At 41.0% G+C, this 26,511-nt stretch overlaps 1 protein-coding gene across 3 annotated transcripts in view; it reads right to left on the bottom strand.

Moving 5' to 3' along the window:
* Positions 1 to 26,511, bottom strand: part of LOC134344346 (polycystin-1-like protein 1) — a 241,095-nt gene that overhangs the window by 194,621 nt on the left and 19,963 nt on the right. For all 3 annotated transcript variants that reach the window (XM_063043975.1, XM_063043977.1, XM_063043976.1), the window contains exon 3: positions 5,154 to 5,339. In XM_063043975.1, the coding sequence (XP_062900045.1) occupies positions 5,154 to 5,339 (186 nt within the window). The remainder of the gene's footprint in view (positions 1 to 5,153; positions 5,340 to 26,511) is intronic.

Genomic DNA, 26,511 nt, shown 5'->3' with positions numbered 1-26,511 from the left:
CCAAGTCAAGGAAAGGGTGTATTTATAGGGCATGCAAAGCTCCAAGAATACTCTAGAACAGTGTAATTTAGATTTTGTCTAATATTATCCACATGAGGAAATTGGAAATTAGTTTAATTCATCTAATATTATCAAAGGACAAAACTAAAAGAGAATATTAATGCTGAATCTTTAAAAAAAATGAAGGGAAAGATTCAGCTGGTCACATCAGCTACAATAAAGGACATGTCTATGAAGGAAGAATGCATAAAGAGATATTTTGAAAATGCGCTATTAGTTTCTATGAGCCCAGTTCCATTCTTACTTTAGTCAATATAATGGAAAAGCTGAGTTTAAATAAAATACATGGCACTTAAAAAACTTTTATTAAAGAAGTATCCTTTATGATGACAGAAGGAGGAAAGGAAAATTGATAACATGGGGAAACTGGCAAGTAATATTAAAACAAACAACATGGAATTTCCTGGATGTATAAAATGAAAGTACATAGACAGGATAAGTATGGGATTTAGGGAGTTCATGTGTAATTAATCAGTAATGAGAAACAAGGAAGTAACAAATAAGTTAAAATAATACTCTTTATCAATCTTATACTCTGCATCAATCAAGTAATCTTAAGAATACTTCATCAGAATAATGAATCCATATTTGTTCTACAGATTCACTTTGTATCTACAGTGAAGATACTGCAAACATCTCGAAGATTTCTGATGAGCTAGTTTTAAACACTATGAAAGAACTTGTAACAATCACTGACATAGAGTCAAAGAGCAAATCAACATGGATACAGGCCCTTCAACCCAATGACCATGCTGACCACGGTGTTCATCCAGCTAGTCCCAGTTTCCTGCATTCGGTGCATTTTCCTCTAAAATCCGCAACCCCATGTACCTCTCTGAGTGCTTCTTAAATTACAGTACTCACCTCTATCACTTTCCTGGTAACTACTTCTATAAGCTCACCATCCTTTTTGTAAAAATGTTTCCTCTCAGGTCCTTTTAAAATCTTTCATTTCTCAACCTTAATCTATGCTGTATAGTTTTGACTTTGCAAAATACATCACCTCACACGTATTAGTATTTCTCACTCCTTGAACCACTCGCTGAAATGATCAAGATCTCTTTGTAACCTATGAAAACCTTCCTCACTATCAACAACAATACCTCCTAATATTGTGTCATCTGCAAGCTTGCTGATGCCCATCCAAATCATTTATATAAATAACAAGTATCCCAACACTGACCCCTGCAGCACATCACAAGACATTGGCTTCCATTCTGAGAAACAAATTTGAACCAACCACTCTCTGTTTTCTACCTCTGAGCCAATTTTGAATCTGCCAGATTAGCACCTTCCAGAATGGCCTACAATGGCAGAACTTACTGAAGGACTTGCTAAAGTCCAAATGACCATACTCTCATCTAGCTTTTGATACCTTCTTCAAAAAACTCTAACAGGTCCGTCAAAGATGACTTCCCATGCACCAAGATGTGCTGACTCCTCCTAATTAGATTCTGTCCAACTAGCAGATTCTGTTCTTCAGAATCCCCTCAGGTAATTTCCCCACTACTGGTAACAGACTGATCAGCTGGAAGTTCCCTGGCTTGTCCCTACTACCCTTTATAAACAATGAAATAACATTAGCTGCCATCCAGTCTTCTCTGGCACCTTAATGCCTGTAAGACTGCAAATACCTCCTCTCTGGTAATATGAATGTTCTCCCAAACATTTTCAATTGTTTGCCTTACCTCTTGAGCAAGCATGACTTTCTCCTCAGGAAACACTGAGGAGAAATATTTGTTAAAACCCACGCATCTCCTGCAGTTTGAGACATAGTTGGCCCTATTGATCTCTAAAAGGACTCACTCTTAATATAGCTAAAGAACTTTTCCAAATTTTCTCTAAACTTCACCTCTAGATCCATCTTATATACTCTTTTTACTCCTCTGATTTATTCTTAATCTTTTTATAGTCATCAAGATATTCACTCAGCTCAACCTCCTAAACCTAATGTGTGCCCCTCTACTTTTCCCCACTAGAGCATCAACGTCTCTCATCAGCCAATATTCCCTAAACTTGCCAGGTTTACTCTTCACCCCAATAGGAGTATGCTGTTCCTGGACACTTGGTATCACATTCTTAAAAGCCTCCCACTTGACGTTCATTCCTTTGCTCACCCAATTCACCTCTGCTAGATACTGTTTAATTCCCCCAAAATTAACCCTGCTCCCGTTTAGGACCCTAACTTGTAAAACCAACATGTCCTTTTCCATCACTATCTTAAAGTTAATAGAATTATGGTCACCACAGTCAAGGTGCTCCCTGACTGCCACTTCAGTTACATACCCTACTTCATTCCTTAAAGAAAAGTATTGTACCCTCACAAGTAAAGCCTCTATATACTGACTCCAGAAATTTTCACAATTTCCACCCCAACCAGGCTCATCAATACTGGGAAATTAAAGTCATTCACTAAACAACCCTATTATTCTTACCACTATGAGCAATTTAACACACATCTACACACCTGCTGCTCAAGGTCCCACTGAGGTGTGCAGGACCACCTTCTCAAAGGTGGGGGGAGCTTGTGGAATTCCCTAGCCTGGAGAGTTACTGAGGGCAGATCAGTAGAGGTACTTAAAGATGAAGTAGATCAGGAATTAGAGGTATGGGGGTGGGGTGGGGGGAACTTGGTACAGAACAGAAGATGAGGCCAGCTATGATCAAACTGAATGGTAAGGCAGGCTTGTGAGGCTGAGGCCAATTTTGCCGGCACTTTCTTATGCTCTTAGAAAACAATCAAATATTTTCATATCTCTTGTTTTATATTTCATTGATTGTAATCTCCTAAAGTATTCATAATTTTTTTTCCCACGATTTAGATTGAGACCAAATAGAAAAAGAGATAAAATTGCAGGAGTTATGTAAATTGAATATAAAACTACTGTACATCAGTTAATGTTCAATCTGTCCCTGGCACAGGCAGTTGTCCCCACAAGCTTCAAGATTGCCAACACCGTGCCAGTGCCGAAGCATTCCACTGCCGCGGGCCTGAATGACTTCTGCCCAGTTGCCTATTGCACCAACAGGTCTGTAGAGGATGCCATCTCCATGGCACTTCACTCTGCCCTGACCCACCTGGACAGCCCCAACTCTTACGTCAGAACAACAGGAATTCTGCAGATGCTGGAAATTCAAGCAACACACATCAAAGTTGCTGGTGAACGCAGCAGGCCAGGCAGCATCTCTAGGAAGAGGTGCAGTCGACGTTTCAGGCCGAGACCCTTCGTCAGGACTAAGCTTCAGTTAGTCCTGACGAAGGGTCTCGGCCTGAAACGTCGACTGCACCTCTTTCTAGAGATGCTGCCTGGCCTGCTGCGTTCACCAGCAACTTTGATGTGTCTTATGTCAGAATGCTGTTCATTGACTTTAGTTCAGCATTCAATACTGTGATCCCCTCCAAGCTGATCGCCAAACTTCGCCAGCTTGGTATCAGCTCATCCCTCTGCAATTGGACCTTGGACTTTCTGACTAACAGACCCCAATCTATTAAGCAACCTCTCCTCTTCCACTCTGACCCTGAACAGCGGCGTGCCTCAAGGCCGTGTGCTGAGCCCTCTTCTGTACTCCCTTTCCACCATGACTGCGTCCCTGTACATGGTTCTAACTCCATAATCAAATTCGCAGATGATACCACGGTGGTTGGCCTGATCAGAGGGGATGACAAGACGGCCTACAGGGATGAAGTCCAGCACTTGGCCGTGTGGTGTGCCGATAACAACCTGGCCCTTAACACCCAGAAGACCAAGGAGATTATTGTGGACTTCAGGCATGCTAGGAGTCACACTCATGTCCCTATCTGCATCAACAGAGCTGTAGTGGAGCGTGTATCAAGTTTCAAGTTCCTTGGTGTCCACATTTCCGATGATCTCACCTGGTCCCTGAACTCCTCCATCCTGATCAAAAAGGCGCAACAGCGTCTTTATTTCCTCCGGAGCATCAAGAAAGCTCACCTCTGTCACAGGATGCTGATGGACTTTTACTGCTGTACCATTGAGAGCATACTCATCAACTGCATCTCAGTGTGGTATGGCAACTGTCCCTTATCAGACCGCAAAGCACTCTAGCGGGTGGTGAAAACTGCCCAGCGGATTATCGGCACCCAATTGCCCACCATTGAGAACATCTACCATAAACGCTGCCTGGGCAGGGGAAAAGCATTATCAACGATGCATCTCACCCTAACCATGGACTTTTTACTCTCCTCCCATCCGGTAGGCGCTACAGGAGCCTCCGCTCCCGCACCAGCAGGCACAGGAAGAGCTTCTTCCCTGAGGCTGTGACCCTGCTGAACCTCACGTACTTTTATGTTTGTATGTTGTAGCACATACTTTTTATTCGCAGTTATTTTGTAAATAATACTTTTTTTTTGCACTTCTGGTCAGATGCTAATTGCATTTCATTGACTTTGTATCTGTACTCAGCACAATGACAATAAAGTTGAATCTAATCTAAAATATAATCTAATGTTATATGAATTTCCATTGAAAACAAAATTATGTAAAAGGAATTAAATTAAGACTGGCATTTCTGCTTCACATTTAGAAACATAGAAAATAGGTGCAGGAGTAGGCCATTCGGCCCTTCGAGCCTGCACTGCCATTCAGTATGATCATGGCTGATCATCCAACTCAGGATGATCTCAGGAATTTCTACCCATTTTACACCATACAAAACAAATCAGAATTTTACTCTGCAAAAGGAAACTACAAGGCAAAGAAACAGTAACATATTGATAGAAAACTACCACAAAATGCTGGAGTAACTCAGCAAGTCAGGTGACATCTATGGACAGGAGTAAATCGTTGATGTTTCTAGCCGAGACACTTCATCAGTCCTGATGAAAAATCTCTTGTGTTAGTGAAAAAAACAGCCAGCATCATTGTATTTATTCGAGTTCTTAGATCCATTCATCAGTCACACTTCTGATGCCGCACAGAAAGATTTATATTACATAACATTAAAAGAGATTAAAAATTTCTCACCTTATGGTCTTGGTCTGTGCATGAAATGCACTAGTGACATCAATGATGCACAACATCACAAGAAAAAACAATAGATCTCAGGAAGTCATATTGTATCAACCATCTCACCTGCTTATGCATCCTGTGCTGAAGGAGAAATTCTCTCTTGTGGTAAGGTCGCCTCTTCCAGATAAGCTGCCATTCAGCAAATTATCATTGCTGAGAACAGAATTGTAGCTACTTAAGGTCCAGAATGCTTTGGATTCGTTAGTGCAGAAACAGTCAGTCTCACTTAAAAGCACAGTTAAATCAAAGCTGCAAATAACATAAAGAGACAATTAAATAATAACTACCACAGGCCCTGTTTTTCTCAGAGAATTTGTGTATTATCTAACATACTTCTTGTTATTTTAGCCTAGTGTTGCAAAATTTCATTTAAAATACTGTTTGCTTCAGTTTTCAGTAAGCAGTGATTTTTCTAAATCTTCATGGTTCCCTGAAATAAGGACTGAATACAACTGGAAGAAAAAAGATAAAATGATGCTTGAAACAATTGTAAAGACAATATTTAATAGAAAAATTGTGGAAGGAATGTTTCTGAAATGATGCTTTAATTTTCAAATTCTATTCTTCTATTCATATCAGATTTATAAAAAACAGAAATAATTATTCTTATTCAGAGCATATTACTTTGCAAGCACATTAAATTCTTCATAAATAGAAATGTTCTGGAATGATTTTATTTAACACACATTAACTTTATTTTAGCATGAAGAAAATTATGTTGCTTATCACTGCCAGAATGTACATGAAATTAGTGAAAATCAAAAGAAAATTAATTAATATTTTAATTGAACCTTTCATCATCATGGTTCAATTTTCTAGCAAAAAAGTTCTTTTACTTAGTCAAATGTACAGTTTGTAGTTGTCCATTCAGTAGCTGCACAAAGTGTGATTGTATGGTTTGGTCAAACAATATCAAGGAACAAAATCCTTCAATGTGATAAGTGACATAAACTTTTTAATTATGTCAATCAAAATATATTTGTGCATTTTTCACATAAAAATCTCAAGTTTGTTTCCTTAACCTTCCTAAATCACTTCTCTTTCAAAAGGTGTTGCCTGACCTGCTGACCATTTCAAGAAATTATTTCACATTTCAAGCATCTGTAGTATTTGGTTTTTGTTCTCTAATACCCTCCACTTCAACTGATAATGATAAACTACCTTTTTTTTAAACAAATGACAGTCATATGTCCCATGTCTAGATAATTATGGATGATAAGATATACAGTGAATGGGTGTAGATCAGACACTTTGTCATGATGTCTGGTAGATATGCCATATCTACCTTCTTATTCATGATTCGGCTATAGCAACCAGTATCAGTGTAATGAAGCATTCTGGGTCGCTGTAGATACAATGAATCTTTATCTTAATACTGCAGCATGAATGTGATGATGTACTTTGGCTAACTATTGCACCATCCAGTTGATTTAAGTTTCCATTGTCTTCTCAATAAATAAACTTATGATAGTAAATGGTAAATATTAAAGCCCTTCGGTGAACAATGCACTTGGTAAGTGAAAGAAAGGGTACATGAGTGGACAAATTTTTGAGAATTCAAGAGGTTTAAAGGACTGAAATTGGAATTTGTGAGAATGGGCAAAAGGAAGAGGTTGGGGTTCAAGTCTGGATGTTCACAAAAGAAACTTGCGATTTTTATGTGAAAAATTCACAAATATATTTTGATCGACATAATTAGAAAGTTTATGTCATTTGTCACATTGAATGCAGCAATAAAATAAAAAACCTATATGTTAATCCCAAAAATATCTTCTGTTCACCAAGCTACACACTTTGGGAAACAGCAGTAACAGCAGCAGCTAGGCATCTGCAAGAAGATGACATACTGAAGGACTGTAGATCCACAGACAGCAATGCTTCAAAGTACATTTATTAGCAGAATACAGAAACATCACTGTATACTACCCAAGATTTCATCCCCTTCAAGTCATTCACAGTAGATAGAAGGAAACACAATAAAATCAATAAGAAGCTACACACAAAAACGAAGGTGGACAAAAATAAAATAATATGTAAGAGAAGGCAAACTGTGTAAATACAAAAAGTAATAATAATAAATAAATAATATTGAGAACATGAGTTGTAGAGTATTTGAAAGTGAGTCATATGCCCCATGTCCAAATAATCACAGATGACAAGATATACATCTTGTGGTGGTGGAATCAGTTCAGTGTTGAGGTGATGACATTATCTATGCTAGTTCAGGAGACTGGTGGTTGTAGGGTAATGATTCCTAAACCTGGTGGTGTGGAACCGAAGGCTCCTGATCCTTACTCCTGATGTCAGCAGAGAGAACAGAGCATGGCCTGGGCGGAATCAGAATCAGAAATGGAGTAAGGATAAATGTCACTGTCATATGTTGTCAAATTTGCTGGTTCGTGGCAGCAATACAGCGTAAGATATAATTTTAAAAAACTATAAATTATAATAAGATATATATATTATAAACTAAATTGTATAAGTAGAGCAAAATGAGAGCAAAGATACATAGTGAACTAGTGTACATAGGTTCATTGTCCATTTAGAAATCTGATAGCAGAGGGAAAGAAGATGTTGAATATTTTTTTTACTGGCACCTGTACCTCCTCCTTGATAGCAACAATAAGAAGAGGCATGTCCTGGGTGATGAGGGGTCTTAATAATGGATTCACCTTTTTGAACCATCTCCTTTTGAAGATGTTCTCAATGCTGGGGAGACCAATGATGGAGCTGGCTGAATTTGCAACTTTCTGCAGCTTGTTCCAATTCTGTGCAATAACCCTCCATTCCAGATTGTGATGTAACTAGTTAAGATGCTCTCCATGGTACATCTGTAGAAATTTTAGAGTTTTTGTGACATACCAAATCACCTCACACTCCTAAAGAAATATAGTCACTGTCACACCTTGTTTGTAATTGCATTTATATGTTGGGACTAGGATAGATCTTCAGAGTTATTGACACTCAAGAACTTGTAACTGCTCACCCTTTCCACTTCTGATCCCTCAATAAGGACTGGTACATGTTCCCTTGACTTCCCCTTCCTGAAATCCACAATCAATCCCTTGGGCTTGCTGATATTGAGTGCAAGTTTGCTACTGCAGTACCACTCAATCAGCTGATCTATCTCACTCCCGTACGCCTCCTCATCACCTCTGAAAATCTGCCAATAATAGTTGTGTCATTGGCAAATTTATAGATGGCATTTGAGCAATACTGGCATTTCTGCTGCACATTTCTGCTCATTTTACAGAATGAAAAATGAACTAGAATCTCACTTTGTAAAAGAGAAAATACAAGGCAAAGAAACAGCCAGTCACGGGTGTAGAGGGAGTAGAGCAGTGGGCAAAGCACGCATCCTTGAGCTGATTGACAGTGAGGAGGAAATGTTATTTCTGATCTGCACTGACTATGGTCTCCTAATGAGGAAGTCATCGATCCATTTGCAGAGGGAGGTACAGAGGCCCACAGGTTTTGGAGCTTGTTGATTAATATTGAGGGAATGGCGGTGTTGAACTCTGAGCTGTAATCAATAAAAAGCAGCCTGATAGCAGTACCTACTATTGTCCAGCTGATCCAAGGCAGGGTGGAGAGCCAGTGAGATGGCATCTGCTGGAGATCTATTGTGGCAATAGGCACATTGCAGCAGGACCAGGTCCTTGTTTAGGAGTGAGGTGATGCTGGCCGTGACTAACTTCTCAAAGCACATCATCACAGTAGTCATGAGTGCAACCGTGTGATAGACATTGGGGCAGCTCACCTTGCACTTCTTGGGCACTGGTATGACTGTTGTCCTCCTGAAGCAAGTGGGAACCTCCAACTGCAGCAGTGTGAGATTGAAGATGTCCTTGAACACTCCTCCCAGTTGGTTGGCACAGGTTTTCAGTGCCCTACCAGGTACACCACCACCTGATGCCTTGTGAGAGTTCACCCTCTTGAATGATGTTCTGACACTGGCCGCCAAAACAGAAATCACAGGGTAACCAGATGCTGCAGGGTTTCTCCCTTTCAATGTGTGCATTAAAGGCATTGAGCTCATCTGGGAGTGAAGCATCACAGACATGTTGGGTTTTACCTTGTACAAAGTAGTGGCCTACAAACCCTGCCTGAGCTGACATGAATTCAATTCTGTGTCCAACTTCAATCAGAATTGGTTTTCACTCTTAAAATAGCCTTCCATAGGTCAGACCTGAAATTATTATAGTTCTAGATCACTAGTCTTTACTGCCACAGATCTAGCCTCAGCAAATTACAGATCTCCTGGTTCATCCACGGCTTTGGTTTGGGTATGTACAATATGTACTTGAGGGCACACGCTCATCCACACAAATCTTGATGGCACTCACTCATCCACAGAAGTCTTGATGAAGCCGGTGACAACTATGACATATTTATTCAGATTCAAAGACGAATGAATCCCTGAATATTGGCCAGTCCACTGATTCAGAGCAGCCCCTGTAAGCGTTCCTCTGCCCCCCTTGACCTCACCACTGGTGCAGTCCTTGGTCTCTGCCCGGATGGGGAGGGTGCTTGGTGATGGATCCTGCTCCTTGTAGATGTGCTCAATGATGGGGAGGGCTTTTTCTATGATGAAATGGGCTGTGTCCGCTACTTTTTTAGGCTTTTCTGTTCATGAGCACTGGTGTTTCCATAACAGGCATAACTGGCCATGGTGCAATCAGTCAAGAAAGTCTCCACTCTGCGTCAACAGAAGTCTGTCAAAAGTTTTAAATGGCATGCAGAATCTGTGTAAACTTCTAAGAAAGTAGAGCTGCTGCCGTGCCTTCTTTGCCATGACTTTAAATACTGGTTCTGGGACATATCTTCTGACGTGACAACATCAAGGAATTTAAAGTTACAGACCCGCTCCACCTCCAATCCCCTGATGAGAACTGATTCATTGACCTCCGCTTTCCATCTCCTGTAGTCAATATTCAACTGTTGGTTTTGCTGATATTGAGTGGGAGGTGGTTGTTGTAGCACCACTCAGCTAGATTTTCAATCTCTCTCCTATGTGCCGATTTGTCACCACATTTGATTCAGCCAACAACATTGGTGTCAGAAGCAAACTTGAATATGGCTTTGGACCTGTACTTAATTCACAATCACTAGTAAAAAAAAAATGAATAGAGAAAAGGCTAAGCACACGTCCCTGTGCTGCACCTGCACTGATGGCGATTGTGGAGGAGATGCTGTTGCCAATCCGAACTGACTGGGGTCTGCCTGTGATGAAATCAAGGATCTAGTTGCTTCTTCTTGTTCTTGGGCCCTTAGCATCCAGTAGAGCATTGGGCCTTTGATGGCCTCCTGTCTTCATCATCCTCTGTTCTTAGTCAGTTTCTTGAGGGCGGACCAGGAGTATCTCTATCATCTAATTTCGGCCATGGTGTCTCTCTTCCATGTGTTCTTGGACTTCTATTTTTTCTCTTTCCTTGGGGATTCCATTTTAATTCCTGAGGGGTTATTGGTCGACTTCCTCATAGTGTGGCCAATGCAACTCTATTTTCATTTGGATATTTGTATCTCTACGGATTCCTGGTTGGTGCTTTCCCACAATGTCTTGTTGGTTTCTTTGTCAGTCCATATGTTGTTTAGGATGCTTCTCAGGCACTGGTTGCTGAAAGCCTGTGGTTTTTATAGCCTCTTCCTTGTTGTTCTCCAAAGACATATAGGAGCACTGTTTTAACATTTGAGTTGAAGATTCTGATTTTGATTTTTCTTGATATGACACTGGATGTCCACACTACTCTGGCCTTGTTGATCCTGGCTTTGATATCCTCATCCATTCTACCATATTTACCCACAATGCAGTTTATCTTCATCACCTTTGTTTTATCTACATTTGGTCTTAGACCCAGCACGGTGGAGTTAGCAGTCAAGAGTGTTGATTTCCCTTGCATCTGCTGGTTAGAGCTAGACAGTAGATGACGTCATCTACAAATTTTAGCTCATCAAGTTGTCCCCACATAGTCCACTGGATTCCATTTAATTTTTCACTTGTCTGTTTCATAATCCAGTCTATTGCCAACAGGAACAGGAAAAGAGACATCAAATATTCTTGCTTCACTCCAATGTTGACATTGAAGCTTTCTGACAGTTTTCCCATATGTATGATTTTGCATGACATGTTGTTGGAGGAGTTCTTGATGCTATTGATAAATTTCTGCATTAGGCCATAATGTTTCATAAATTTCCACTCGATATTTCTGTCCAAGCTATTGAAGCTTTCTCGTAGTCGATGAAGTTGACGCTGAGAGAAGTATTTCCTTTCGATTGACTGTTCTATGATTATTCTTAAAGTAACTATCTGGTCTGTGCAGGAGTGATTTTTGCTAAAGCCTACTTGCTGGTCCCTTACTGTTGTGGCAACAGCTTGTTGAAGGCATTGCAGAATAATTCTGTTTAGCACCTTTCCGACCACAGACATTACGGATATACCTCTGTAGTTTCACAATCTCATAGTTCACCTTTCTTTGGAAGCTTCATTACGTCACTTTCCTTCCACTCTTGTGGCATTTCTCCTTCGTCCCAAATGTTGCAGAACAAAGTGTATAGGATATCTGCCAAAAGTTTAGGGTCTGCCTTCAATGCCTCTGCTGGTACACTGTCTGGGCCAGATGGCTTTTCTGACTTTCGCCTCTTGGTTGCCTGTATGATTTCCTTCTTTGGTGGCTTGGCACAGTTGACATCCAAGTCTGACGGTTCTTCTCAAATTAAAGGAGATTCCAGAGGAGGTGGTTTGTTTATAAGCTCAAAGTATTGTGTCCAACATTGGAGCTGTATATCTTCTTTAGTTAGGACATTTCCATCTTTATCCTTCACTTGGGTGCTGGTTGAATTTGCCAGCTAGTTTCTTGGTAATATTGTACAGTTCTTTCATATTACCATTTGCTGAGGCTTTTTCTGTTTCGGACGCAGCTTGTTGATGTATTCTCTCCTGTTCCTCTTGATGTTTTTCTTTACTTCCCCGTGAACTCTGTCATATTCCCTTCATGCCTCTGCTTTCTTGTTTCTAGTTCTGTTTCTATTGCATTTTTCTTTTAAAGTTGTTCTCTTGATTATTTCCATCATTCCTGATGTAATCCACTCCTTATGCTCAATTGTCCTTTTTCCCAACACTACCTCACAAGTTTCATTTATTGCTTCTGTGATAGCCTCCATTTGTCTTCGATATCAAAGTCCTCAATTGCCTGGAACCAGTTGGAAAGTGTGAGGGCAAATCTCTGAACTGTTTCTTTGTCTTTCAGGTAGCTCACATTGTACTTCAGTCACTGACTGGGTGGTGCTTTGCTTCTTTTTAGCTTCATGTGTACTTTAGCGATCAGAAGATGGTGTTCTGATCTTCATCTACACCACATTTCACTCTTACATCATGGAATGATCCTCAAATCTTCTTTAAGATGCATACGTGGTCAATCTTGTTCTCTGTTACCTTGTTTGGTGACATCCATTTTGGCTTGTGTATTTGTGTGGGAATAAGCTTCCTTCAACTACTAACTTGAAGTTATTGAAAGTTTCAACAAATTGTTCCCCATTTCTGTTCATTTCTCTGAGACGATGTTTCCCATCACCTGTTCGTATCCTGCATTATCCCTGCCTATTTTGGTATTATAATCTCCCATGACAATAGTCAGGTCTTTTTGCTTCACTCTGCTGGTGACTCCACTGTGTTACGTACCCCGTAACTGGGTTGCCAAACCAGCAGAAATGGATCACTCAGTTGGAGTCTGGAGTACTAGAACTAAGAAAGTTTTATTAAAGAAACAAGCAACACAGTAATCGAAAGGATAATAAATGCAACAATTCAACAATGATAACCACACATGTGCACAGAATTAAGATAACAGCATCAATCAAGCTCTATCGTTGTCTAGGGGTAAATGACCAATTTCAAAATGACTCAAAGTTCAGTTCGCAGTAATCGTTGCCATGGCGATGGACAAGGTGGGGGAAGAGAGACAGAGAGAACAACTCATCATTCAGCACAGCTTCACTCACAGACCAGCGAGATTGCTCACGAGCAACTTTTGGGCGGGTCCTTGGTGATGTCACCTGAGGTCACCGACTGTGACCCCTCCTCCAGATGCGGTCGATCCTCTGCAGTGAACCCGGCACCCAGGCAAGGGCGGACACACACCGGGTTCCCGCTGATCGTACCTTTCCACCCTTGTCGTTGTCTGGCACTTCTCACCCACTCGTGAGAGGCGCACCGCTTCCAGGGTCTCGTTACCTCGGGTGGCGTGTGTGTGTGTCTTAGCGAACCTGTCCCTTTTTATCCCCCTGCTGGGGTATCGCCTGTCCATCACTTCAAACAGTTCAGGGTTCAAAGAGGGGAGCCGCTCCAGACAGCTCTCTCTCCCACGTCCCTTCATTACACATCTCCAGACGCTGCTCCATTGTTCCTTATCTCTCCTTCCCCTGAGGGCAGGTGGCAGACCAACTGCTGATGCCACTGATGCTAGCCCAGGCCAGCAAACATCTTAATTTTATGTGTATTCTCGTAACAACTGAGTGTTGACAGAACTCAGCTTTGTCTTCTTCATTAGTATTGTTTGTTGGTGCTTATCACTGGATAACTCAAGCTGTCTGTTAGTTGGGTCTCTCCAAATGGCGTCCATCTTGTGTCACTCTGTCCAAGAACTGACAGTTCATACCTGTTCATCTCATTTGCACCAATGGTGGATTTTTCTGCCAGCTGCATGGTTCTCATATTTCAGGTACCCAAGGTACTTTAATGACAAAAGAGTTGTCGGCTGTGCAGGATCCTGATGACTTACCCTATGCTGCATCATGTGCTCACTCAATGATGAGCCTCTTCTCAAAGTTGATGGTACGGTTGGAGTTCATCAACGTTTCCTTAATCCACTATATCCAACGTACAGGGGATTGGCCTAACACCTTCTCCAGAGCCCTGTTAGGCAGCGTTTTCCGTTTTGGCCTCTCACAACGGGGACCTAAGGTTGATCTTTGAGAGGATCCAGTTGCACAAGGAGGTCTCGAAACTTACCGATTAGTTTTGAGGGGGATAGTGTTGAATGCAGAGCTGTAGTCAATGAAGAATTTAAAGTTCAAAATAAAATTATTACTAAAGTACATATATGTCACATATACAAAACTGAGATTCATTTTCTTTCGGGCATACTCAATAAATCCTTAATAGAATTATAACCATAATACAAACGATGAAAGACTTCACTAACTTGGGCATTCAACCGGTATGAGAGAAAGAAATAATAAAAATAATAATAATAAATAAGCAATATATATTGAGAACATGAGATGAAGAGCATTTGAAAATGAGTCCATTGGTTGTAGGATCATTTCAGTGATAAGGAAAGTGAATTTGAGTGAGTTATCCTTGTGACCGCTGCATCCCACTGTTCCAGGTTCTGTTTCCATTGCTTCCATCTCTTCTTCCACCATTACTTTCAAGATGGTGCTGGCAATAGATGGTGGTGTTTTGCAGACAGCTCATAAAACTTCTAGATTTTCTTCTTTTGAACTACTATCGTTGCAATCTGCAGCCTGCAATTTCCCTTTAAGAAACATAATTTTGAACTTTCTTAATGCACTAGCGATTTTACAATCTTCTGAACGACTCAGCAATGGTCATTGCAGGAAGGGAGGGTGCTGGGGTGGACTTCAGGGAATTGAAAGCATCAGGGAATGAAAATATCACTCCCCAGCATTTTGGTCATAAATATAATTAATGTAGAACAAGATAGAGGACCTAAGGGCAACATTTGGAGGGAAATAAGGGATTATTGTGTTCTCTGCTTCACTGAGACGTGGCTCACTCCAAACACACCAGACATGGTGATCCATCTCAATCCATCAAATAGACAGAACAGCTGATTCAGCAAAGGCAAGAGGTGGGGGACTGTGTATCGTGATAAACTCTCAAAAGTGCTCAGATATAGCATTTTTCTCATACTCTTGTTTTTCCAACCTGGAATATCTAATGATTCAGTGGTGACCATTCTAGTTAATGAAAGAATTCTCCACTGTGATCCTGATCGCGGTTTACACACAGCCAAAAACTGATGTTAAGCAAGCATTCAATTTATTGAATGTCATGATTAGCAAACAATGAACAGCCTACCCCAACATCTTTTACATCCTTGCGGGGAAATTCAATCAGGTTAGCTTCAAGATATCTCTATCCAATTATCAGGAGCATACAACCTGCAGCACCAGGAGTCCTAACACTCTCAACCACTGCTACATTACGCTCAGGAATGCTTACTGTTCCATTCTTAGATAACACTTTGGGAAACCTGACTGCCCTCCACAAAGGTTAAAGATCAAAGCACCAGAGGTAAGGTCGCAGAAGGCAGAGGAATGGTTACGGGATTGCATCGAGTTGGGGCACTGGGCCGTGTTCGAGGACTCATCAGAGAATCTGAATGAATAAGTCATGGTTATCACAGATTTCTTAAGACATTTGTGGATGAATGTGACCCCACAGAATCATTCAACTTTCCCTAACCAGAAGCCCTGGGTGAACCAAGAGATCCGCACTCTGCTGAAAGCTAGATTGGTGGAGTTAAGATCTTGCAACCAAGAAAAGTACAAGAGTTCCAGACGTGACCTTGGGAAAACCATCTCACATGCGAATTGGTAATTCCAGACCAAACTTGAAACATAGAAGGATGCACGACAGCAGTGGCAGGGCTTGTATGTTTTCCCTCCGACAGAGTAAAACCAAGCAACGTTTATGACAACAAAGCTCCCAATGCCTTTTATGCTTGTTTGACCAACACGACATGGAGGCACCTTCACGAACTCCCACCACTCAAAATGACCATGTGATTCAGTCTCTGAGGCTGATGTGAGAGCATCCTACAGGAGGGTGAACCCACAGAAAGCACCTGGCCCAGACTGTGCACATGGTCAAGTACAGAAGACCTGGATTAATCAGTTGAGAGGAGTGTTTAGTAACACTTTTAACCTCTCACTTCAGCAGTCTAAGGTAGCCATCTGCTTCAAGCAGGCTTCAATCATACCAGTGCCCAAGAACAATGTGGTAATGAACATCGTCCAGTAGCACTTACTTCCACTGTCATGAAATATTTTGAAACGATGTTCATAAAACATATCAATTTCTGCCTGAGGAATGACTTGGAATGACTGAGGGATTTGTCTACCATCACAACAGGTCAACAGCAGATGCCATTTTGTTGGCTCTTCACTTAAACCTGAAACATCTGGACAGTGAAGATACATTCACCAGGATGCTCTTTATTGACTACAGCTCAGCATTCAATACCATCATCTCCTCAAAACCATTCAATAAGCTTCAAGACTTTGGCCTCATTATCTCCTTGGGGAAGCAGGTTGATTTCCTCAAGTACACCCCAGTCAGTTTGGATTGGCAACACAATCTCTATCAGCACATGTGCACCACAAGTCTGTGTGCTTAAAGTCCTGCTTTACTCACTTTACACGTACAACCGTGTGGCTAAGCACAGCTCCAATGCCATATTCAAGTTTGCCGACAGGAGGGAGATGGCATATCTGGCACAACAATATCCGCTTACTCAATGTCAGCAAGATGATGGCTACTGCTTTCCTGTGGCAATATTTTGTGTAGATGTACCCAATGACAAACTTCTATAGATGTGCAGTGAAGAGTATATTGATTGGCTGCATCACAGTCAGGTACGGAAACATTCAGGCCTTTGAATGGAAAATCCTACAAAATACTGGATACGGCCCAGTCCATTCCCACCATTGGGTACATCTACACAAAATATTGCCACAGGAAAGCAGTAGCCATCATCCCCGGACAGGCTCTCTTCACACTTCCACTATCAGGAAGAAGGTACAAGAGTTTCAGGACTCACAGCACTGGATTAGGGAACAGTTATTACCCCTCAACCATCAGGCTCTTGAACCAAAGGGAGATGAATCTGGTGATACTATCTACCAGCTGGACAAACTTTCTATTGCCACCTCGGGATGGCACCTCCACCAACTATAGTACCAGAGAGGATGCAAGCCCTTAGCTGCAATATATTGGCTTTCTGGGCATTTGGATGGTTTTGCCAAAGCAGTGATTCAAGAAGTAGGGAAGGAGCAGATGGAAATTTGACAGATGGAAACTTGAATGTACGTGGTTCCTGTTAAAGTTAATAACAAAACCTCAAATTAAATTTAAAACTGGTTTTATAGCCTTCGTCAAACTGAAGAGCTAGTTAGCTATTGGAAGAGTATGCAGCCAGTCAAATGTACAATGGTGACGACGCAGGGGATTAAATTACTGAATTAATAACTGGAGTCCTGGAATCCCTATCCAGAGTCTTGTTGGACTTTTTGTTGGAGATAATCTTTGTCTGGCATTTATGTGGCATGAATATAACAATCTAAGGCTGAACTTTGTCCAGGTAATACTGCCTGCATATGCATACTCATCAATTATCTCAGAATTTGTGAATGAGTTGAACATTCAGCAAATATCACCACTTTTGGTTTTATTAAGGAGCAAACGTTATTGAAGAAAAATTGTGATGATTAATCTGCCTCTTTCATTCAAGGTATTAATTGTAGATGATGCATAATGAAAGCATTTCACTGGATTTCAGCATAAGCAAAAAAATAAATAAATCGGGTGAAATGGGTTTCACAACTCCAGACTTCTGCTTGGAAGGCGTGCCAAAAATCTATCTCCCACTTTTATGGTTATAAACACTACTGGACTCTGTCTACTGATAATAATCTAAAAATCAGAATAATTCATATGAATTAATCAATGCAATCAGAAGTTGTAAATTAAATCAATGGGCAAAATGAGAGTTTGAGTTCATAAAAATACAGGTGATATTGGAACAATCCTCTGATGTGCTTCTGTATTTCATCTCTCTGTAACTATATAATATACTTGTGCTCTGAAATCATGTTTTTCCTCTACCTCAGCAAGATTCTCATCTTCCAAATTATAAATAACCTCCCTATGCTTCATACTAAAATGTACTACCCTGCATTTACTACAAATATATTTCATTTGTACAAATATTTGTTAATTCTGCTACTTATCTTCCTTCAAGTTGTTTCATCCTCCTAAACATGCTATACACCACGAATTTAGTATCAACTACAAACTTAAATTCTATTTTGATTTAAAGCTCTAAACTTTTTCCATAAATATGTACAGTGGCCACAATACTGATCCTTGTTCAATGACAATTCCCATTTTTTCCCACTGTAGACAGCAACCCTCTACTACTCACACCCTGTTCCTGACATGCAGCCAGCTAACATTCTAGTCAACTTTTCCAAAGCAACGCACACAAAACACTGGAGGAGATCAGTGTGTTAGGCAGCATCAATGGAAAGGAATGAACAGTTGACGTTTTGGGCCAAGACCCTTCATCAGGACTAGTGAAAATGAGGGGATCAGGGTAGGGAATTGAAAGTTGTTGTCAGGGTGGAGATGTTCTACATCTCAATCAAAGGAGGTGTAAGGCACTCCTTCCTTCCGCTAGCCTGTAGGTCACCTTTGGGCAAGGTGTGGTACCCGCTTACCACCCCTCCCCCCGTAACCCCCCACCCCAGTCAGGGTCACCTGAAGCCATGGGAGCAGGTGGTGGATGGTTATTTGAGCAGCTGATACATATCACAAGTCCTGGTTCTGCTGATGCCAGGCTCCGAAGAGTATTGATAATGGCTGGGGTCACCCATTTTGTAAAAACACTGCCGAGAAGCAGGGTGGAGGGGCAGATAGTTCTGAGGAAGTAGAGAGGCTACAGAAGGACTTAGACAGATTAGGAGAATGGACATAGAAATAGCAGATGGATTACAGTGCCGGGAAGTGTATGGTCATGCACTTCTGTAGAAAAAAATAAGAGTAGACTATTTTCTAAATGGAGGGAAAATTAAAAAATTTGAGATGCAAAGGGACTTGGGAGACCTTGTGCAGGATTCCCTAAGGGTTAATTTGTAGGTTGAGTTGGTGGTGAGGAAGGCAAATGCAATTTTGGCATTCATTTCGAAAGGCCAAGAATATAAAAACAAGGATATAATACTGAGGCTTTGTAAAGCACTGGTGAGGCCTCACTTGGAGTATTGTGAGCAGTTTTGGGCCCATTGTCTAAGAAAGGTTGTGCTGACATTGGAGAGGGTTCAAAGGAGGTTCACAAAAATGATTCCGGGATTGAAAGGCTTGTCATATGAGTAGCGTTTACTGGCTCTGGGTCTCTACTCACTAGAATTCTGAAGAATGAGGGGTGACCTCATTGAAACCTATCAAATGTTGAAAGACCTGGATAGAGTGGATATGGTGACAATGTTTCCTATAGTGGAGGAGCCTAAGACCAGGGGACACAGCCTCAGAATAGAGGGGCGTCATTTTAGAATGGAGATGAGGAAGAATTTCTTTAGCCAGAGAATGGTGAATCTGTGGAATTCGTTGCCACACGCAGCTGTGAAGTCCAAGTCTTTATGCATATCTAAGGCTGAAGTAGATAGATTCTTGATTAGTCAGGGCATAAAGGGATATGAGGAGAAGGCTGAAGATTGGGGTTGAGAGGGAAAATGGATCAGCCACAATGAAATGGCACAGCAGACTCAACGGGCCAATTGGCCTAATTCTGCTTCTACAATATATGTTATGGTCTTATCCTAAAGATCAACATTCCTGTACTTTACCAGCGAGCGTGCAATTAGAAGATGTACACAATCAATCGCGTCCTTTTGCAGTATCTAGCCTTCTTGTAGTCTATTCATTTAAGTAGGATCACTAATAGATTGGCATTCAAAATTTGGCAAGGAATTGAATGGCTGGGAAGTTTAAATTGAGAATAAAGAAGAGGGGCAGAAGTTCATCAAAAAATTCTTGATACATATGTTAGTGTATAGAATGCTTTTTCCACAGGAATTGTTGAGAAAAAGACCATCAGATTACTTAAAAGAAAGTAAGAAATATTTGAAGCAAATGGGAAATGGTGGGAAAAGTTTGCAAGACTGTATGGCAATGCGATCTGACTGGGGATGTCCAGCATAGGGCAAGGACTAAAGTAACTGACAGCGTGGTGTCATTTGATGGTAATGTGTCTGACATTCAAAAACAGCATTTGGGATGTTAGAAAAGCTGTAGTCATGAGATGGTCAGAAGCATTAAAATTTGAGTTCACTAGAAGTTCATTAAAAGTTCACTATTTCCACAAAAATTGAATGGTGACTGAATAAAATGCTAGTGTCACAAAATTGATTACTTATGTTGATTTTACTTTTAGTCAAAGAAACCTGACAGGAATTTTTCTTTCCACTGACAGTAAACAATGTTTTATTATAAGCATGAGGAAAGGAGCCTTTTGCATCTTACTGAAAAACCCACTGACCAAAATGATATCAGAAATACAGATGAATGGTCGAATTTGGGAGAGATGACGGGAATGGGGGAAGAATAAAATAGGTAAGTGTCGATTTGTGTAAATGGTGTTTGCTGACATTTGCTGATTAGTTTGGATTTGGTGGGCCCCTTTCCATGCTGTATCCTTCTAAGACCCTAAGAAGAATGTAATTCAATGAACTGCAGAGTTTCAGGAGATCATAAGATGTGCTCTGTCTTTTAAGAAGGGAACATCATCATCTTGAATCTGCTTTGTTGAAGCAGATGTGAAAATTAACACAAGGCATTTTGGGCACTCCTACTGAAGGAGAGGCAATCCTTATACTGTTCCCTATCAAGATCAAACCTTCCCTAATGTGCTTACACGTAGCTTATTAGCAAAGAGACAATGAGTTTCTTGTCTTACAAGTAGAGCGTAAACTAATCTCCCAACCTAAAGCTGCAACTCTAATAATCATAATCACTCACAATGCTTCAATGACAGCTTCTTCCTCTCTGTCATCAGAGTTCTGAGTGGCCTGTGAACCCATGAACAATACCCTTTTTGCCTACATGCTTATTTTTTAAAAATATAGTATTTTAATGACTTTGCTCTGTGCTGCCGCCACGAAACAATACATTTCTTGTCATATGTCAATGATAATAAATCTGATTCTAATTCTGAAATATAATGAAATAGTCACAAAAAAGGAGCAATTTAAAAAGCAAACTGCGGATAAAATGCCTATAAGTCTCCTCGACCTGATGGCTCGCAATCTAGAGTCTTAAAGGAAGTGACCAGTTAGTTAGTGACTCTAAAATAAGTGATATCGACTGTACAAATGCTTATCAGGATTTACAGAATGATTTTGTTCAGCTGGGTACGTGGGTCAGGAAACGACAAACAGAGTTTAATTCAGATAGGTGCATTTGGTGTTGCATTTTGGGAAGACAAGTAAAGGTAGGACTTTCACAGTGAATAGTCAGGGCCGAGGTAAATATTATAGAATAATGGGGCCTAGGACTACAAATATGTGGTTCTCTGAAATTGGTGTCACATGTATGCCAGATGTTGAAGAATGGTTTTGTACAGTTCCATGACTGATGAAAGCTAATGTGTCAGAGGCTTGGAACATTATGTTGCAGTTGTACCATACATCGGTGAGACCGCATTTCAGCTACTGTATTCAGTTTTGGTCATCCTGCCGTAGAATAGAATAATTAAGCGAGGAAGGATGCAGAGGAAATTTATGCGGACATTGCTGAGATTGAGGAACTGAGTTATGGAAAGAGGTTGAGCAGGCTGGGAATTTATTCATTGGAGCTTAGGAAAGTGAGGATATGCTTAAAGTGGTATATAAAATCATAAAGGGCATAGCAAAAGTGAATGCTCACAGGGTTGAGGAATCAAGAACCGGAAGACGTAAGCTTAGGGGGAAAGGGGAGAGATTTAGTAGGAACCTGAGTGGCAATTCTTCAGCTAGAGGGCAATTTGTATGTGGAATGAGCTGCCGGGGAAGGGGTCGAGGCAGCTACAGTAACTACATTTAAAAGTCACTTGAAGAGTTACATGGATTGGAAAGGTTTATAGTAATATGGGCCCAACATGGGCAAGTGGAACAGGCTTTCATGAAAATCTTGGTCATCATGGACAGCTTGGCTGTATGACTCAAAGACTCTAAATGCATAACAACTACTCAAGCAAGTGGGGTCAGAGGTATCAGGGAACAGATCAATTAAACCAGTCAGCCGAACATCTGTCATGAGCAAAATGCTGGAATCTATTTTCATAAAGTTATAGAAAATTAGAAGAACATTTTAACCATCATTAAATAACAAGCACAGACAAATATTTTCTGGAGTACTTTGACGATGTAGCAAGAGTCAGTTAATGTAGCATACTTTGATTTTCAGATGGCTTTTGAAATGGTGCCACAAATTGCACATGCAAAGAGACGAAGAATTACAGCCAAAACACTTGCCTGGATAGGAGAACGAAAATAGAAAATGATGGAAATGCTCAGCAAGTCAGGCAAGATCTGGAGAAAGAGCTTCAGGTCCAGGATCTTCCATTTTATGTTAACTACTCAATCATTTAGGAACAAGGAAGAGGAACTTAGAAGAATCAATGGTGCCTAACGGCAACTCCTTTGCTTGCATCTTCGGAAACAGCTCTATTTCTATCTTTAATATCTCTGTTTTCCCCTTTCAGGGTTCTTTTGAAGACCCTGATCTGGAGTTACACGCTGACTACGGTTCTTTGCAGGAATGGGACCTGCTCTAGGGCTTTCACGACTGGCCATTATTTGGAACGCCAAGGCACGGCCTAAGAGCTTTGCTTGCCTATGGAGAGCCGAGATTTCGTGGCTCTGGAGATGTTGGGGGGGGGGCCGGTGGGACACCACAGGTCAGGAGATCGGTGTGTCATGGGAGTCGGAAGATGTAAGGCTGTGTGCCCGGAGACCTGAGATCTTTAGGCACAGAGCTCAGAAAAAGCGACGCAACAGACTTTTAACATCATAAACCAGCGAGTTGTTCGTTACATGTCCCCTCTCGCTGTGAAACAGAGACACCTCTTTCTCCCTTATTAAGGAGAGAGAGAGAGCCTGTGGTATGTCGAATACCAGATGAACGAGAAGTCTTTGGAGTACTGCAAGTCTGTGTCTTTGCTGGTGCTTTGCTGCACGCTTGAGTGCTCGGTGGTGGGTGCCGATGCTCTTTTTTTGCTGGTGGGGGGAGGGGGTATCATTGCTTGCTGCTGCTTATGCGTGGGAGGGAGAGGAGCTGGGGGGGACTTGTGGGGTTCTAACATTTAACTATCATTCATTCTTTGGGGACATTCCTCTGTTTTTGTGGATGGCTGCAAAGAAAAAGCATTTCAGGATGTGTATTGTATACATTTCTCTGACACTAAATGTACCTTTGAAACCTTCAATTTAACCTCACCTGTGAAATTCCCTTGCCTTGCTACAAGAACACAAGAAATAGGAACAGCAGTAGGCCAGCAGGCCACACCTGCCCTGCGATTCAATGCAAACACGGCTGATCAATGCTGCCTTTGACACCCCTTCCATGCCAATTCCCCACAATCTTCAATTCATCACTCTTTCAAAAATTTATTGTCTGCACTTCCAATGATCTACTTTCCATTTCCATCTATATCTTTGCAAATTTGCTAAGGAGAAACTTCTTATGCAGTTCAATTTTACATAACCGATCTCAAACCTTGCAACTCCGTCAGTTTCTTTGCTATATAGAAAATTGAAAAATTAAATTGAACCATTGATTAACTTGGTTAACTTTACAGCACTGATGAAGAGATCCAGACCATAATCTAACCTACTGAGCTTTTCCAGCAGTTTCTCTTTTTATATCTGATTAACAATATTTTCACATTCTTTTACTTTGGATGGGAGACTGGTTAACTAACCAATAATAATAGAGACTCAATACATTGATCAGTTTTGCATTGGTGGTCAGTAACTAGTTAGGTGTCACAGGAATCACTGTCGGGACCCCAACTATACCACACGTATACTGATGACTTGGAAGAAAGGAGCCAAGACGATTTGACGATAATGCAAGAACAGGTGGGTTAGCAGGTTGTCTGACTCAGTCTGCAACTGGATTTATGTAGGTAAAGTGAATATGCAGTGGCTGGCAGATGGAACATGTGGGAAAATAGTATGAAGTTATCCACATTAGAAGGAAGAATGAGAAAGCAAATTATTATATAAATATTGTGAGACAATAAAACATTGAACTATGAAGGAATCTAGGTGTTCTCATGCATGAAGCACATTAAAATAATATGCATCTATGCACATAATAAAGTTAATGGACTTTGGCTTTTATTGCAAGGGGTAGGATGTGTAAAAGCAGGGAAGTTTTGACTCATCTTGGCAGGATTCTAGTGAGACTGCATAAGGATTGCTGTACACAGAATGGTCTCCAATTTTTGAGGCCCTCCATTGGTTAAGGTTGACCATGGATGTTGCATCTTAGCCGTCTACGTGATACGCAAGCCAGGGCAGTACAATATGGAGAGCAAGCTGGTGCTGTGGCACAGGCTCCTCCTCTCCATGAAGGTGATGAATCCAAAGGAACGGCGGAGACTGGTACAGTTTGGCACCAGCAGCGTCGCAGGAGTTGCCAGTCAGAGTTAAACTCAATGGACGACTGCCTTTCGGACTCCAGCTGCAGATTTTTCCTTGGGCTTTACTCCCAAACCCTCCCCCGTGAGTGGGTGCAGCAACAAGACAGTGAAGGCTTGAAATCAGAGCTTTTCTTCCCCTAGATGAACTGCCAACCACAGTAAAGGAGCCTCATCAGCCCAAAGCGGCTGGTTTTACGGTGCCACCAACAGGCCTTTGCCCCTTCTCTTGTCAGTAGAAATGGTTCTGCTGGGCTTAGTAGCTAACTCACACATGAAGGCCAGGAGCTGGTCTTGGTTGTCAGAGGCTATTTGAGATGCATGCCACTAAGAGCATTTTATAGGTCATGGGAGCTTATCCCCACTATTCCCCCACCCCGCATGACAACCTTAAACAACCAACCTTACGGTTCCTGTAATTAATCCAATAATAGTTCGTGTAATGAAAAGGTATGTATATATGTCTGCATTGGAGGTGCAAGAATGAAGGTTCACTGGATTGATCTCTGCAATGAAGTGGTTGACAAACGAAGAAAAAGAGAATAGTTTGGATGTATAAAAAAAAAGTCAGGTCATCTTATTATGATATACAATATTACAAAGGAATTGATCGTGTGGATGCAGATAGGTTTTCCAAGTAAGGGGATCTAAAAGTAGGGGACAAGGTTTTGAAACAACAGACATCATTTAATGTAGAGTTGAAGGTGAATTTCTGCTCTCAGTTGGTGAGTTCCTTACCCCTGAGAACTGTGAAAGATATTCAAGATGCAGATAGCAAAATGATTAAACTAAAAAAGTATTATAATTCCAATTTTGTTAGTGTTGTCCACATCCACTGCTCAAGAATGCATGGAGCTGCAGTCTTTGTCGAGGTTCTAGCTAAGACTTGGTTGATTTTGAGTTTTGTAGGGATGGTTTTGAGCCAGAGAGATGAGTTAGGGGCCAGGTTAGGATTTAGGAACAGGGATGTGTGGAATCGGAGGACAGGCTCCTCTCCATGCTCGAAGGCCAGTGACGTGGACACAGACAGGCGTCGTGTTGTCAGACTGGCAAGGCTGAGGCTTTCATGCATACAAGAGGAATTTGGCTTGTTTTACTGTTACTGCTTTGTTGCTTGGTTTGCTCTGTTTTGTGTTCTGTGTTGATCTGCTGACCATGGCAGACATGCTCTATCGGCACCGAAACACATGGCAAGACTTGCTAGCTGCCCCCAGCACATCCTTGTGTGTGGTAGTTGTTCATGCAAATGATGTATTTTACAGTATGTTTGGATGTACCGAATCCTGACAACAAACATACAAAATCTCTACAGACAAAGAAGGCACTCAAAAATTGAGAAAATGAAATGTAGCAGGTATGCTCATTGGTCTAGTTTGGTGACTCAGGGAAAGGGTTCTCAAATGTCAAGCAGCATGTTGAGACAGCGCTTCAAATGTGTGCTCCTTCTTTGTATCACCATTGACTTGGTCCTGGTACATTTTATATGCACTTGCTCATTGTTTGCAACATCAAAACACAGCAGAATTGTGTCCTGAAGTCACAGGATACTTGTGGCAAAGCACTGAATTTGTTTCTCCAGGTGTCTGTCAGACATCACAGTTTGTCAGGTACAAATAAAGTTGTATGAGTTTCCAGGGTAACCGAAACTTATTGAAATGCTGAAACAGAACTCTGATGATAAAACCTGATTAAAAAAAGAAATACCCATACAACGTGGGAACAATGCCAGCCTTGAAATGTTCTTTGTGTCCCTTACTAAACAGATGTCTTTTATTTAGAACCACTATATGTATTTTGTTTCAGCAATAACATCTACAATTACAGGACAAATAACTTGTTTCACAATGCCTTTATTGATGGTTGGAATGCTTAATAAAAATTATAAACAACTTTGGGATTTTTTCATTTTGTTCACAAACTCCAACTTAATTAAAAAATCA

Source organism: Mobula hypostoma, chromosome 3, assembly GCF_963921235.1.
Source record: "Mobula hypostoma chromosome 3, sMobHyp1.1, whole genome shotgun sequence".
Taxonomy (NCBI): Eukaryota; Metazoa; Chordata; class Chondrichthyes; order Myliobatiformes; family Myliobatidae; genus Mobula; species Mobula hypostoma.
Note: the sequence above shows the minus strand (reverse complement) of the source record. Positions and strands in the feature narration are given on the sequence as shown.